Source organism: Triturus cristatus, chromosome 8, assembly GCF_964204655.1.
Source record: "Triturus cristatus chromosome 8, aTriCri1.1, whole genome shotgun sequence".
Lineage (NCBI taxonomy): Eukaryota > Metazoa > Chordata > Amphibia > Caudata > Salamandridae > Triturus > Triturus cristatus.
In genome coordinates, this window is record NC_140591.1 from 997,421,958 (window position 1) to 997,434,782 (window position 12,825).

The window sequence follows — 12,825 nt, forward strand, 5'->3', positions numbered from 1 at the left end:
ACCATGTCCAGGCGGGTGGACAATTGATCGAGCTGAGCCGCTATGTTGGTGACAGTGGATTTCACATCCAGCATGATGGCCTTCAAGTCGTCCTCGCGGAGTTGCGCCATTTCCGAGGGAACCAGGGGGGTCACTCCTGCCCGCACCAATACCCTCCTGGCACGTCTGGCGGCGCAGATCAAAGGTGATCTTGGGCTGCTTTGGGTCAGTTCTTCCCATGATTGGAGGACACAGGCAAGAGGAGCAGCCAAGCAGCAGGGCAGAGGAGACCAGAGTGCCCGGGGGGCGACAGGCCCGCAAAGGAGAGATGTAGGGCAGGGCCCAGCGAGCAGCAGCAGTGACGCCTGGAGCCAAAACACAGTTGGGCCGGTTGTGGGAAACATTGGGATCCTGTGGGCGGTCAGTCTGCCAACCCGCCAAACTGAGGGAGAAACAGCAGGGACCAGCTCGGGGTGGGCCGGCTAGAGCAATCCGTCACAGATAGCGTTGAGGTTGAGCAGGGGCACCCAATGAGAGCAGCAGCACAGTGGAGGCAGGAGACACTTGTTGGGGCACAGGCGGCTGTACCCACAGGAGGAGAGCAGACCAGGTAAGGCGGGTACTGGGCCGAGATAGAGACAGAGGACAGCTCAGTGTGAATTCCTCAAGCTGCGTATGGGAGGGGCAGCAGGTGGCGTTGAAACTGAAGAAGGGCACCAGGTCAATGGAAACATAAGCATAGTGGAGGCAGGAAACACTGACCGGGGCACAGCTGCCGTACCGCGGGAGGCAAGCAGACCAGAGGAGGTGGGCGCTGGGCCGAAATGGAAATAGGGGACAACTCCGTGTGAAGTCTTCAAGCTGCGTGTGGGATCGGTAGCAGGACCAGCAGGGTGCCGCCAAAAGGTGCAGAGCGGCGGGTCATTCACCGGTCGAAATCAGCAGCAGGGCGGCCTGGTGCAGCAGGAGCGGTGCTTCGACCGACAATGGCCCGGAAGGCTTCCACCAATTTGGCAGCAACTGGCAGGCAGAAGGGCAGCGAGCAAGTGCACAACGCTCGAGCTGCCGTTGTGGGAGCACCCCGCACGGGGCACTGGGGTCGCCACAGAAGTGAGGCCCAGAAGTCCGTGAACCGATCCAGCAGCCGCAGGTCACCAATGCCGGGGAGCCGGGGGCCGCAGCGGGAGAGGGGCAGAGCGCGATGGGGGAGTCAAGGACAGTACACCGCCCACCCCCACCAGGACCGGTGGGAGAGGCCTAGGCCACGGGCGCCATCGAAAGGAAGAAGGAGTTTGGGAGTGCAGAGGCCGAACCCGGCAATGTGACTAGCACGCCCTCAACCCTGCCCCAACACGCCCCCGCAGCCGCGGCACCTACCGGCTCTGCTGGACGTGTAGTGGGGGTGCGGTACTTGGCAGATGGCTGGTCCCAGAAGAGGATCGCGCAGCAGACTCCAGTAGGCTGAAACGGCAGCGCGCGCCGTGAGGCCCAGGCCCAGGGCTAACTCAGCGGCGAAACACGGCCCAGCAGCGACCCAGGAAGGCAGGAAAGGGCTCAGGGTGTGCCACAAGGGCAGGTGAGTGGCAATGGCACGGGTTCCGGATAGCAGTATGAGAGAAGTTTGAGGGATGATGGAGGATGTTAGGCTTGGCCGGCAGAGCCCACTCAAGGTGCGACATTTTGCAGCCAGCTAAGCCACGCCCCCGTGTTTTTCATAGTTGGTGGAAAATGTTTGGCTAATGCACTGAACCAGAAGGTTGCAGGATGGGCACTTGAATCTAGAAAAGGGTAAAAAGAGAGGGAGAGCGCGGGCAGGGACATCATAGGGTAGAGGGGTAGCAGGAGGGATCTTCAAAAAGGATCGTTGCATGAAAGGCAACAAATGGCTTATGTTTTGAATGGTTGTTGGATTGATGAGGCATGTTTTGGGGGTGGCGGAAGAATTGGTTTGTTTGGGAAAGTCTGTTAATAGGGAGGACAATTTAAGGAAGCTGGGGAGTAGAAAAGTTGATGTATTTTTGAGGCGGGTTACCATTTAAAATGTGATGTTGTTGAAAGCTAGCTTTGGACCTGCCCTAACAAAGTGCCCTTTTTCTCTCTTATGGATGCTGTGCTTATTTCTGCGCAATCTCACCCTACAAATACAACACTCCAACCACACACTCCGCATGGTTTAACGGGCTACCAGGCTGCCCGTTGAAGCAATAAATAAATACTACAACTATACACAAGAGCAAAGAAATACACATTTATGAGTTGTAGTATTGATAGAGGTGGGCGAGTCACTGAATGATTGAGCCAAGCTCGAGACAGATGCTTTGTCTGACTCAGCTCAAGGTCCTTTTGAGCACTGAGCGTAAAACAAGCCAAGCTTTCATGGGCATAATGCGGTGTAGTGGCTACAGCTCCTGATCATGTAACATGGCAACTAGGTTTGAATCCTGACCTCTCTCTGCTCAGCATCCTGGAAAACACACCAAATCTCACTGTGCCCAAAACATTTCTTAACCTAGTTTGTGTCTTTTGTGGTAGCGACCAAATGACCTTGGGAAAGGTTTGTGCTATTTAAAACTGCTGAAAATAAAATATGGACTATGCCTGTCACCCACACTCTAAACTCACCCTCCAAGAATTAAGGACAAAACATTAACCTTTGATGTGAGGAAGATATAAACATTCAGTGGTTGGACTACATGGTAGGAAACTGGAAAATCGAAGATCAATCCTGGTTTCCTGCTTGGCTAATTTGTGTGATCCTAGGCAAATACATTATTTCACCAAGCTGCCTTTTTGTTCATTATCACATATCAGAGCACCTTAAAATACATGCGTGCAGGCCAGGGTATGTGTGGCATATAAAACTTCTTTTGTTTTATTTTACTTAACAATAATTTTGCACTATGTATAATAAGAATCTGGTCCACATACACATGCCTGACTTGCCGATTACTTAACTAACAGCATTGACATTATTAAGGGGGCAGTAATCTCACTTAAAAAAAATATGCTTCTCACTGCTGAGATGCACTATGGAAAATGCTTCCGCATGTTACAGACCCACATTTTTTTTTAATTTTGAAGACATCTTAACATATTCTTACATTATATGTATTGCATGATTTATATGCCAAATAGGTTTAAGGCTTGGTTCCTGCACAAGCTCTTAGAACCAGAGCCGACCCTCGGCTCAAGTTCTGCTTTTCTGTCAATTTTTTGGCTCGCCCACCTCGAAATATTAAAAGTTTTTGCTAATTTAAGTTTACCAAAAAAACTAATCCCAAAGAAAGACAGTAACGCGATTAACAGTTCGTTTCTCATTGAACCGTCCAGCGTAGTCCTTCGAAGAGCTCTTGGGAAAGCCCTCTCATATGCTCCCTCCCACCTACGCTTGCTCGGGCCTGCTCGCTCCCGCCCTCTCGGCCCGGCCGGCCAGTGACAGCCCAGGCCTCTTCCAGAGCCTCCACGTTCTCCTAATGAGACCGAGAAGGGGCGTGGTGGCATAGCCGTCCCGCAACCAATCAGGGCCGCCCACGACCCAAGCAGTACACAAAGTTCCCCCCGAGTTTTAAGGTAGTCTCAGCACAGCTGGGTAGGAAGTCGAGGCGCGTGGTCGTGACAATTTCAGAGCACTTCGAAAGGAAAGAAGATCGAGGTCGGCGACTGCAGACGACAGCAGTATGGTGTCTCCCAGCGCCTGCGCCAACAGAATTCTGTCATTCTTTCCCTTCCTGCTTGTGCTGTTCGATTTACAGTATGAAGGTAAGAATGCGGGGGGAGCCCTGTGTACCGCAGGGCACTGTGAAATGCACATATTTAGTTCTAAGGAGTGGAAAAAAGCAACACTGCCTCAGTATTTAAGCGGGTTAGACACAAGACCGTGACATATGTCCGGGGAGATTGACCCCCTCCCTTTCTGTGTTCCCACCGGCCCGTCGAAATGCATTAACAAACAAGCATTTGCAATGCAATAGGTCTCTCACTTACGCGAGTTTAAGCTATTGGCATTGTAAATGACAACGCCTTTTATTTATGTTTTGGTTTAAGGAAGTTTAAGCTATTGGCATTGTAAATGACAACGTCTTTTATTTATGTTTCAAAAACCAAAACATAAATAAAAGGCATTGTCGTTTACAATGCCAATAGCTCAAACTCGGGCAAATGCGAGACACGTTGCATTGCAAATGCTTGTTTTTTTATTTATATTCCTCAAGCGTGCCAGTCTTCTAGTAAAATGATGTATGGGACAATCGTCTGGTAGTGGCTGATGGGATATAAATGAAACTAATTAAGGAAATGTCAAACATAATTAATAAAATGGGTTTAGGTTGCAAAAACACTGTCAGCTGAATGCATGGAGGCGCAGCCTTCTCTCCTATTTTTTTTAGTTTTAAGTTGTGTCCGCCCGTAATTCTCCTCTCTCCTGATCTTTATTTAGCGCCTTTCAATTAGGGATCTGAAATGGAAGCTCGACAAGAGGGACGCTCTCCAACCACCTCCTCTTGGTTTGGTCCCGCAGAGAGGCAAGCAAATACATTTGCCTGTCGTTCTACCGCCTGGGAAAAAATATTAATTGCCAGCTCGCCATCTTTCTGAAGTACAGTTGGACATTTACATATGCACTGGTGCCAAAACTCGCCACTGGCTGCCTAATAGACCACGTGACCAAAAAAAAAAAAGAGAGAGCGCGGCGCCCGCTTTAAGGACACCGCGCTTAGTATTAAAGTTAAAAAAAATACAACCGTGCACGGTTTCCCTTAAGCAGGGCGTGCGCACTCCGAATTAAAGTTAGCAAAGCAAAAAAAAATGAGCACAGTGTCACTAAAGCGGGCCCTGCTCTCAGCATGCAGATACAAAAAAAAGCAGCCACCATTGTCCCCAGTGTCATTAAATAAAATAGTGCTCACCCACTTATAAGGCAGACCGGGTAACAAGCCAAGTAAAAGGTCCAGTCTTTATAGGCGTAACTAAAGGAGACAAGGTGGTACCAAGGAGGGACTAACAAGCCTTTCTACGAATCAGAAGCCAGCATTTAAGAAGTACAATGACACAAGCCAATGACAAATATGGGCTTAGAGTGTCCGAGGCTTCCACAACATACTCTACTGCAGCATACCTCGCAGAGCGAGCAGCGCATGTGCGTTACCGCTGGGCTCGACCTAAAAAGTATGGGAACTGTGATGCTGCGCGCAAGGCGTCGGGGCGAGTGAGCATGTGGGTGTGGCTAAAAACAACAATATTCTGTAACTTTTTGTGGTTTTTGCTACACATATACCCCCCCCCCACACACACACTTGACCACTGACTGGGTCTCACTAACACCAAAGTGTCATGAGCGGTTGTGGACTCTATGTGCACTGGGCGGGTCGCTTATCTTATTTGTCAGGTAGCAAGAAGACTTTCATGATGTTTCTTAACACCTCCCTGATCAGAAGTCCCTGAGAATGGCGGGGTTTTGTGTCCCACCCCTGAATTACCATCTTTTTGTGAAACAGATCCTTTTATTCACTCAGTTAAACACTGGCCACTTTTATAATAAGACATATGTATCCAGTCCAATTCAATTGAGTTCACTGTGAAGCTGAACCACCATTATAGTATAGTGTCAGAAAATGACCTACATTAATTTTTTGACATGTCGCGAGAAACGTAGTTATAAATGTAAATGCCTCCCTTGCTCAGATGTATTTTTGGGATAACTGCATTAGCAGCTCTTCTTTCCTAATTTCTCCAAGATGGCAGGTTAGGTTAATGGTTACCTGCATAATTTGGTTTCACCGTGCATATGGCAGCTTTAACTAAAGATGTGGCAGACTCAGCCTTTTTGGCATGGCTGAAATGAGTACCATTTGGGTTGTGTTCTCCTCACACTTTTGATAGCCCTGCAAAAACGTGCTGCACTACTTCAAAACAGTTATTAGTGTTATAGTGGCCTTCACCTTTAGTGACTAATGTTTCCTACAGTCCCACCTGACAACTGGCAAACCTGTTTTGAGGCATTTGTTCATTTGACACTTCATATCCAAGTGCTTTTTAACAGATGTCAAAAATGTTCACTGTGCCACTGGATTCAAGCTATCCTGGCTGATGATTGGTGAAACCCCAAAACTGGTCCTAGGATCTTTGTTTCCGGTCCAGGGAGGAACTGGCTTGGCAGGTCGGGCTGGACTGTTCTCATGAGGCACAGGGTCAAGATTGATTTGCATATGGTCAGGTCTAAACTGGGGTGGCATGGTGAGCAAAATAATGATGGATTTGACCCAGATCTCTTGACTGGGGGTGAATGTTTTGATTGGTTCTGCATTCCGTCCATCAATTGTGTGTCTTTTGCTTTCTTGGCCTAGGTGCACAGGTATGCACAGATGTGGGTCCCGGGTTCACTGTGCCACTTGATTCAAGCTATCCTGGCTGATGAGGGGTGAAACACCGAAACCGGACCTAGGTTGTTTTACTTCCGGTTAAGGGAGGATCTGGCTTGGCAGTTTGGCTGGACTGCTCTCATAAGGCACAGGGTCAAGACTGATTTGCATATAACCAGGTCTAAACTGGGGTGGCATGATGAGCAAAAGAATGATGGATTTAACCCAGATCTCTTGACTGTGGGTGAATGTTTTGATTTGTTCTGCATTCCGTCCATCAATTGTGTGTCTAAAATTTTGGTGTGTCGCAGCAGGAAAGTGAATATAATGTACTAGAGGGGCCAGCATTGGGCTATGCTGACATGAGGCACTAACATCGATTCAAGTTATATTTAAGAGTTTTTCGCCTAATAATAATAATATTTTAACCGAATAGAGTGTTGCCAAATATGAGACTTTCATTCGACTGAGTCTTTGAAGTTGGTAAGACTGATGTCCAAAGTTTACACTCACTCATAAGGAGTGAAACTTGATGTATATAGATGTGATGCTGGCTGGCCTGCCTCATGGCAGTGTAAACCTTTTGTATCCGATGATACTGACTTGGGTTTCCAAGTTGTAATGCGAATATTGAACACCTGAAGGAACTTAGGTGTTTTTGAGGCCGTATTTGATAATTGATTTTTTTATTTTTTATTGGGTGAATAATTGTGTTGAACAAATGCAGTAGTATTTCTTGTTGTGTTTTTTTTAATAAACTTTGGCACTTTTAAATAAGCAATGGACAGCGAGTTTCCGAGTATGGGAGGAGGAAATTGAACTTGGCATCAAATGGTCTTAATTAAATTACAAACATATGCTCAGACCTTTACTGGTCATGGTATATTTTACAGTGTCTACACCGGCAACAGATGGACGATCCTATTTCTGAGGCTATGGTCTAAATTCTTTGGGCGTAAGTGTCTGCCCAAGTTTAGTGGGACTCTATTAACAGTGGGTATCACCAAAGATAAGGTGAAAAGTTGTTAGATTTAAGTACTCTACCCGGTGGTGTGGGTGTTCTCATTCGAGGTCTGGTCGTCATGCAGGAAGTTATTTGAGGCCTAGGGGAAATGTACTATTGGAGAAAGCTGAACTGGTACAGTTGGGACTTCTATACCAACTCAAGGCGGCTTCATTACTTTTCGTAGGGCGGATGATCTCGGCTTCTAAACTGAGAAGTGAACCACTACCAGCACTTTGTATGTGCTTTCTTGTGATTGCTGCATTCACAGCCCATTTCAGTAGCTCTCTTCCCCCGCATGGGTATTATCCAGGCATGTGGGGATTTCCATGACATGGAACTATTGAGGTAATAAGCATAGTCAACATAATTCTGTCATTGGAGCCGGACGCTTTTTACTAAGTTTTGGCCTAGTAATAGATTGAGTAACTGCAGATGAACAGTGTTCCATTTTGTTAGTGTAAACTTATGTCCTGCCAGAAGGTTAATTAAATTTTTTTACATTTGAGTTATAATCAGTAACTGTATGATATAATCTAACCAACTGTATTAATGTGGTGACTTTAATTCCATAATAGTATAAGGATGTCTCGGAATATTTGCTAGCTCAATTGGTAATGGTCTTACAAAGTTGTCTGAGGCTGTATTTCCAGGGGTTTCTTTTTCCCTCGGCTGGACCTTCTGGAAGAGCCGGTGACTAGGGAATATCAGTGTCCTGTGCGCAAAAGTCCAAGGAGAACTGGGTGATGAGAAACACTATTTAGCAATGCGTACATGAGGGCCTCCACACAACATTCTTTGGCAACTCGGCCAGCTGATTGGAGATTCCAAATTTCAAAGCATAACTACTGGAATATGTTCTGAACACTCTAGAAGGACAACTACACCTAGAGTGGGTTTGAATCGAAGATAGCACACCCCTCCCTCTCGTAGCATGATGGAACCATAGAGAACGTATATACACATGGAAGATAAGTTAAATAACTGAAACATACCACGTAAATACATTGACAAATAAGAAATCCGACTGGACTTTCCCTAAGTTGTCAAACCTTTTTCGAAATTAACATACACCTCTTTCTTAAGCACCTGTTTTCATTTAATCTGTTCTCCTCCTTCCCATATCCTCTAGCTTCCCTTGGATACATTTTCCCTGTATACTACGGTTTTGTTGGTTCTATACTCTGCCATCCTCTGTCGTTATGGCCTTGAATAGTACGAGTTTTACCTAGATAGTGTCAGAGTAGGCGTTCTTCTCTTTCACAATGTTCCCTAGTAATTGTATATGCTGCCAGTCTCCTTTGTTTATTCTGATGTCTCATGTGGCTCTCCTGGCATTCAGTCTATATTCAGCCATATCATGCTTCTTCTCTACACTGCATTTTTAAAATGTCTTATTCCCTCTGACTTGCTTCAGCTTTCCCTTGTATCCCATACATGGTGTAGATTTGGGCTTCCTCTCTCACAACACCTCAAAAGGCACCAAATCTACGGTTCCGTTTGGAGTCAGACTACAAGCAGCAACTCTGTCATCCAAATGCTATTTCCAATCTCCTTTTTCTCTCGCCCCATCACAGTGCTGTCCTTGTGTGTTGTATTCACCCTCTCCACTATGTCGTTAGTTCAGGGGTGCCCTAGGGCAGCCAGCCGTTCAGTGCCATTGCCTCTGCCATCATTTGCTTACCATTAACTGTCCACAGCTACGTTTACAGTGTGTCATTGGAAAGATGTACAGTACCAAGAATGAACATGCCCTTTGTCCTGAAGGGATCCAAGATTTTCAAGTGTTCTATTTGTTTGCTGCACACTTTAACTTTGCTAGTGGCGATGTCCCAGAAAAAGGGTTTTAAGGAATAGTGTGTGTGTATGTATGTATGTATATATATATTCACTGAAAAAACCATAGGTTTCACACATGTTATAGTTAGCGGAAATTTTACTGATAAAAAACCAATGAAATTCCCCCGTTATAGTTAGTGCAGGCAACTATAACTCACGCGACCGCAATCCTCTGCTGATGCTAATACTGTATTTAGACACTTATTTGCCCATGTCTTCTTCCATAAATTTTTAGCTATACATATATTACAAATATTTTTTTTTCATAAAGACACATATGTCATCAGCAGAAGATTAAGGTCGCGTGAGTTATAGTTGCCTGCACTAACTATAACGGGGGAATTTCATTGGTTTTTTATCAGTAAAATTTCCGCTAACTATGACATGTGTGAAACCTATGGTTTTTTCGGTGAATTTGCAAGGTTTTTTAAATGCTAATTCCTAACTATAACGTGTGTGAAACCTATGGTTTTTTCAGTGAATTTGTACGTTTTTTTAAATGCTAAGTTACTTTACGCCATTGGTGGCGTGCGCGCCCACTTAACGCAGTTCGTTCCGTGCGCGTACGGTGCGCTTCGCGCACCGTGCGCGCACAGTGAGCACGCGGTGCGTGTGCACCGTGCGCACATGGAGGACATATGATGCGCTTCGTTGTGAAAGGTAATATTTTAATTTTTCACATCTGTGATATGCCATGCACAAATGGTGGCCTTCGGGCACCATTTGCACATGGGGTGGGGAGAGTATGGATAATTTTTTTTTTAAAATAAGTTTCTACCTTACGCGTACGGTAAGCGTAATCGGCGAAATTATCGAAAAAATTAAAATTCCGTTTTTGGCCTTGGGGGATCTTTGGGGACTCCCCCAACATGGCTAGGTGCTTAGGAGCTGTCTAAACAGCCCCTTTACATGTTTTTGTCCTTTGTTTTTAAATCCCCACTCAGAGTGCGAGAGAGAAAATGGCGGCCGCCGCTTCCTGGTTTCGACCGATTCGAATGTTTACTAAGATCTAACAGCCAATCAGAATCGCGCACGTCACCGTACGCGTACGGTAAGCGCACCGTAAGCGCACCGTAAGCTGGCTCAGATATATATATTGATTTAAAGGCTATTTTCTCAGAATCTACTGAACAGATTTACACCAAACCTACAAAAGGCACTTCCTTGACCTGTAGACTACCTCTCTGCCAAATTTCAAGGAACTCTGTTCAGCCGTTCGGGCTGTAGCTGTGTCTAAAGGTCCTATGGAAAAATGCATGGGAAAAACGCGTTTTGGGACCCCCCTTTTATCTCAGCCCCCGCTTGACGAATCCCCCCGAGACTTTCAGGGTAGGAGCGGAGCGTAGCGCCCCACCTATTTTGAAAATTTCGCGAGGATTCGTCGACCGGCGCCAAAGTTATTCAAAATAGAATGTTGCGGTTTTCCTATGGAAACAGGGTCCTAACTATAACTACCTACTGGCGACCGCCAGTAGGTAATATGTGTGTGTATATATATATATATATATATATATATATATATATATATATATATATATATATATATATATTCACTTAAAAAACCATAGGTTTTACACATGTTATAGTTAGCTGTACATCTCACTCGTAAAAAACCAATGAAATTCCACGTTATAGTTAGATCAGGTAACTATAACTTGCGCGCCCACAATAAACTGCTGATGACGTCACATATTACATCACTCATGACATGGTCAGTGACATCACTCATGACATCAATGATGACATCTGAAATTACACATTGTGGATTGCGGTCGCGCAAGTTATAGTTACCTGATCTAACTATAACGTGGAATTTCATTGGTTTTTTTACGAGTGAAATGTACAGCTAACTATAACATGTGTGAAACCTATGGTTTTTTAAGTGAATTTGCAAGGTTTTGTAAATGATAATTCCTAACTATAACGTGTGTGAAACCTATGTTTTTTTCAGTGAATTTGTACGTTTTTTTAAATGCTAAGTTATGTATTTATTTTTTATTTTTTTTTCTGGTTTTTCACTGTGCGCACACCCTGCGCGCACGGTGCGCTTCACGCACCGTGCGCGCGCTGTGGGCGCTCTGTGCGCTTAGCGCATCAAGCACCCACGTTGCGCAGTCCATGCCGTGCGCGCCTCCCCTTTTTTTACACACTAACATTTGTTTTTTTCTCCCTTGTGGGTCCTTTAATTTATTTAATAAATGCGATTGTTAATTCTTAATTTTTTATTTTTTATTTTTTTTCCCGTGCGCGTACGGTAAGCTTACCGTACGCGCACTCCGCGATTTTTAAAAAAAAATTATTAAATGTATTTTTCGTACTTTTGGGTCCTTCTTGGACCCCCTGACAAACACTAGGGGGTCTGCAACTCTCTTCGTTGCCCCCTTTTCACGTTCCCCACCTTTGTTTGTCAGTGCGAGAGACCTAAAATGGCAGCCGACACTTCCTGATTTCGACCGATTCGAATGTTTACAGTCATGTAACCACCAATCAGAATTGAGCTTGCGCACGGCACGGCACCGTACGCATACGGTAAGCTTACGGTAAGCGCACGGAGCGCGCTTACAGATATATATATTGATTTAAATGCTATTTTCTCAGGACCTACTGAACAGATTTACACCAGACCTACAAAAGGCACATCCTTGACCTGAGGACTACCTCTCTGCCAAATTTCAAGTAATTCTGTTCAGCCGTTCAGGCTGTAGCTCGGACTAAAGGTCCTATGGGAAAATGCATGGGGAAAACGTGTTTTGGGACCCCCCTTTTTTCTCAGCCCCCGCTTGACGAATCCCCCCGAGACTTTCAGGGTAGGAGCGGAGCGTAGCGCCCCACCTATTTTGAAAATTTCGCGAGGATTCGTCGACCGGCGCCAAAGTTATTCAAAATAGAATGTTGCGGTTTTCCTATGGAAACAGGGTCCTAACTATAACTACCTACTGGCGACCGCCAGTAGGTAATATGTGTATATATATATATATATATATATATATATATATATATTCACTTAAAAAACCATAGGTTTTACACATGTTATAGTTAGCTGTACATCTCACTCGTAAAAAACCAATGAAATTCCACGTTATAGTTAGATCAGGTAACTATAACTTGCGCGCCCACAATAAACTGCTGATGACGTCACATATTACATCACTCATGACATGGTCAGTGACATCACTCATGACATCAATGATGACATCTGAAATTACACATTGTGGATTGCGGTCGCGCAAGTTATAGTTACCTGATCTAACTATAACGTGGAATTTCATTGGTTTTTTTACGAGTAAAATGTACAGCTAACTATAACATGTGTGAAACCTATGGTTTTTTAAGTGAATTTGCAAGGTTTTGTAAATGATAATTCCTAACTATAACGTGTGTGAAACCTATGGTTTTTTCAGTGAATTTGTACGTTTTTTTAAATGCTAAGTTATGTATTTATTTTTTATTTTTTTTTCTGGTTTTTCACTGTGCGCACACCCTGCGCGCACGGTGCGCTTCACGCACCGTGCGCGCGCTGTGGGCGCTCTGTGCGCTTAGCGCATCAAGCACCCACGTTGCGCAGTCCATGCCGTGCGCGCCTCCCCTTTTTTTACACACTAACATTTGTTTTTTTCTCCCTTGTGGGTCCTTTAATTTATTTAATAA

At 45.1% G+C, this 12,825-nt stretch overlaps 1 protein-coding gene across 2 annotated transcripts in view; it reads left to right on the plus strand.

Moving 5' to 3' along the window:
* Positions 1-1,377: 1,377 nt before the first annotated feature.
* The window catches only part of DNAJC3 (DnaJ heat shock protein family (Hsp40) member C3), a 251,902-nt gene continuing 240,454 nt past the window's right edge, over positions 1,378-12,825 (plus strand). The window contains exon 1 of one of the 2 annotated variants that reach the window (XM_085622545.1): positions 1,378-1,555. Coding sequence is in view for 1 of the 2 variants with exons in the window: in XM_085622544.1 (XP_085478670.1) it covers positions 3,657-3,738 (82 nt within the window). In the remaining variant the exon portion in view is untranslated. Of the gene's footprint in view, positions 1,556-3,432; positions 3,739-12,825 lie in introns of those variants that run through there. The other variant, XM_085622544.1, reaches the window with a different exon arrangement.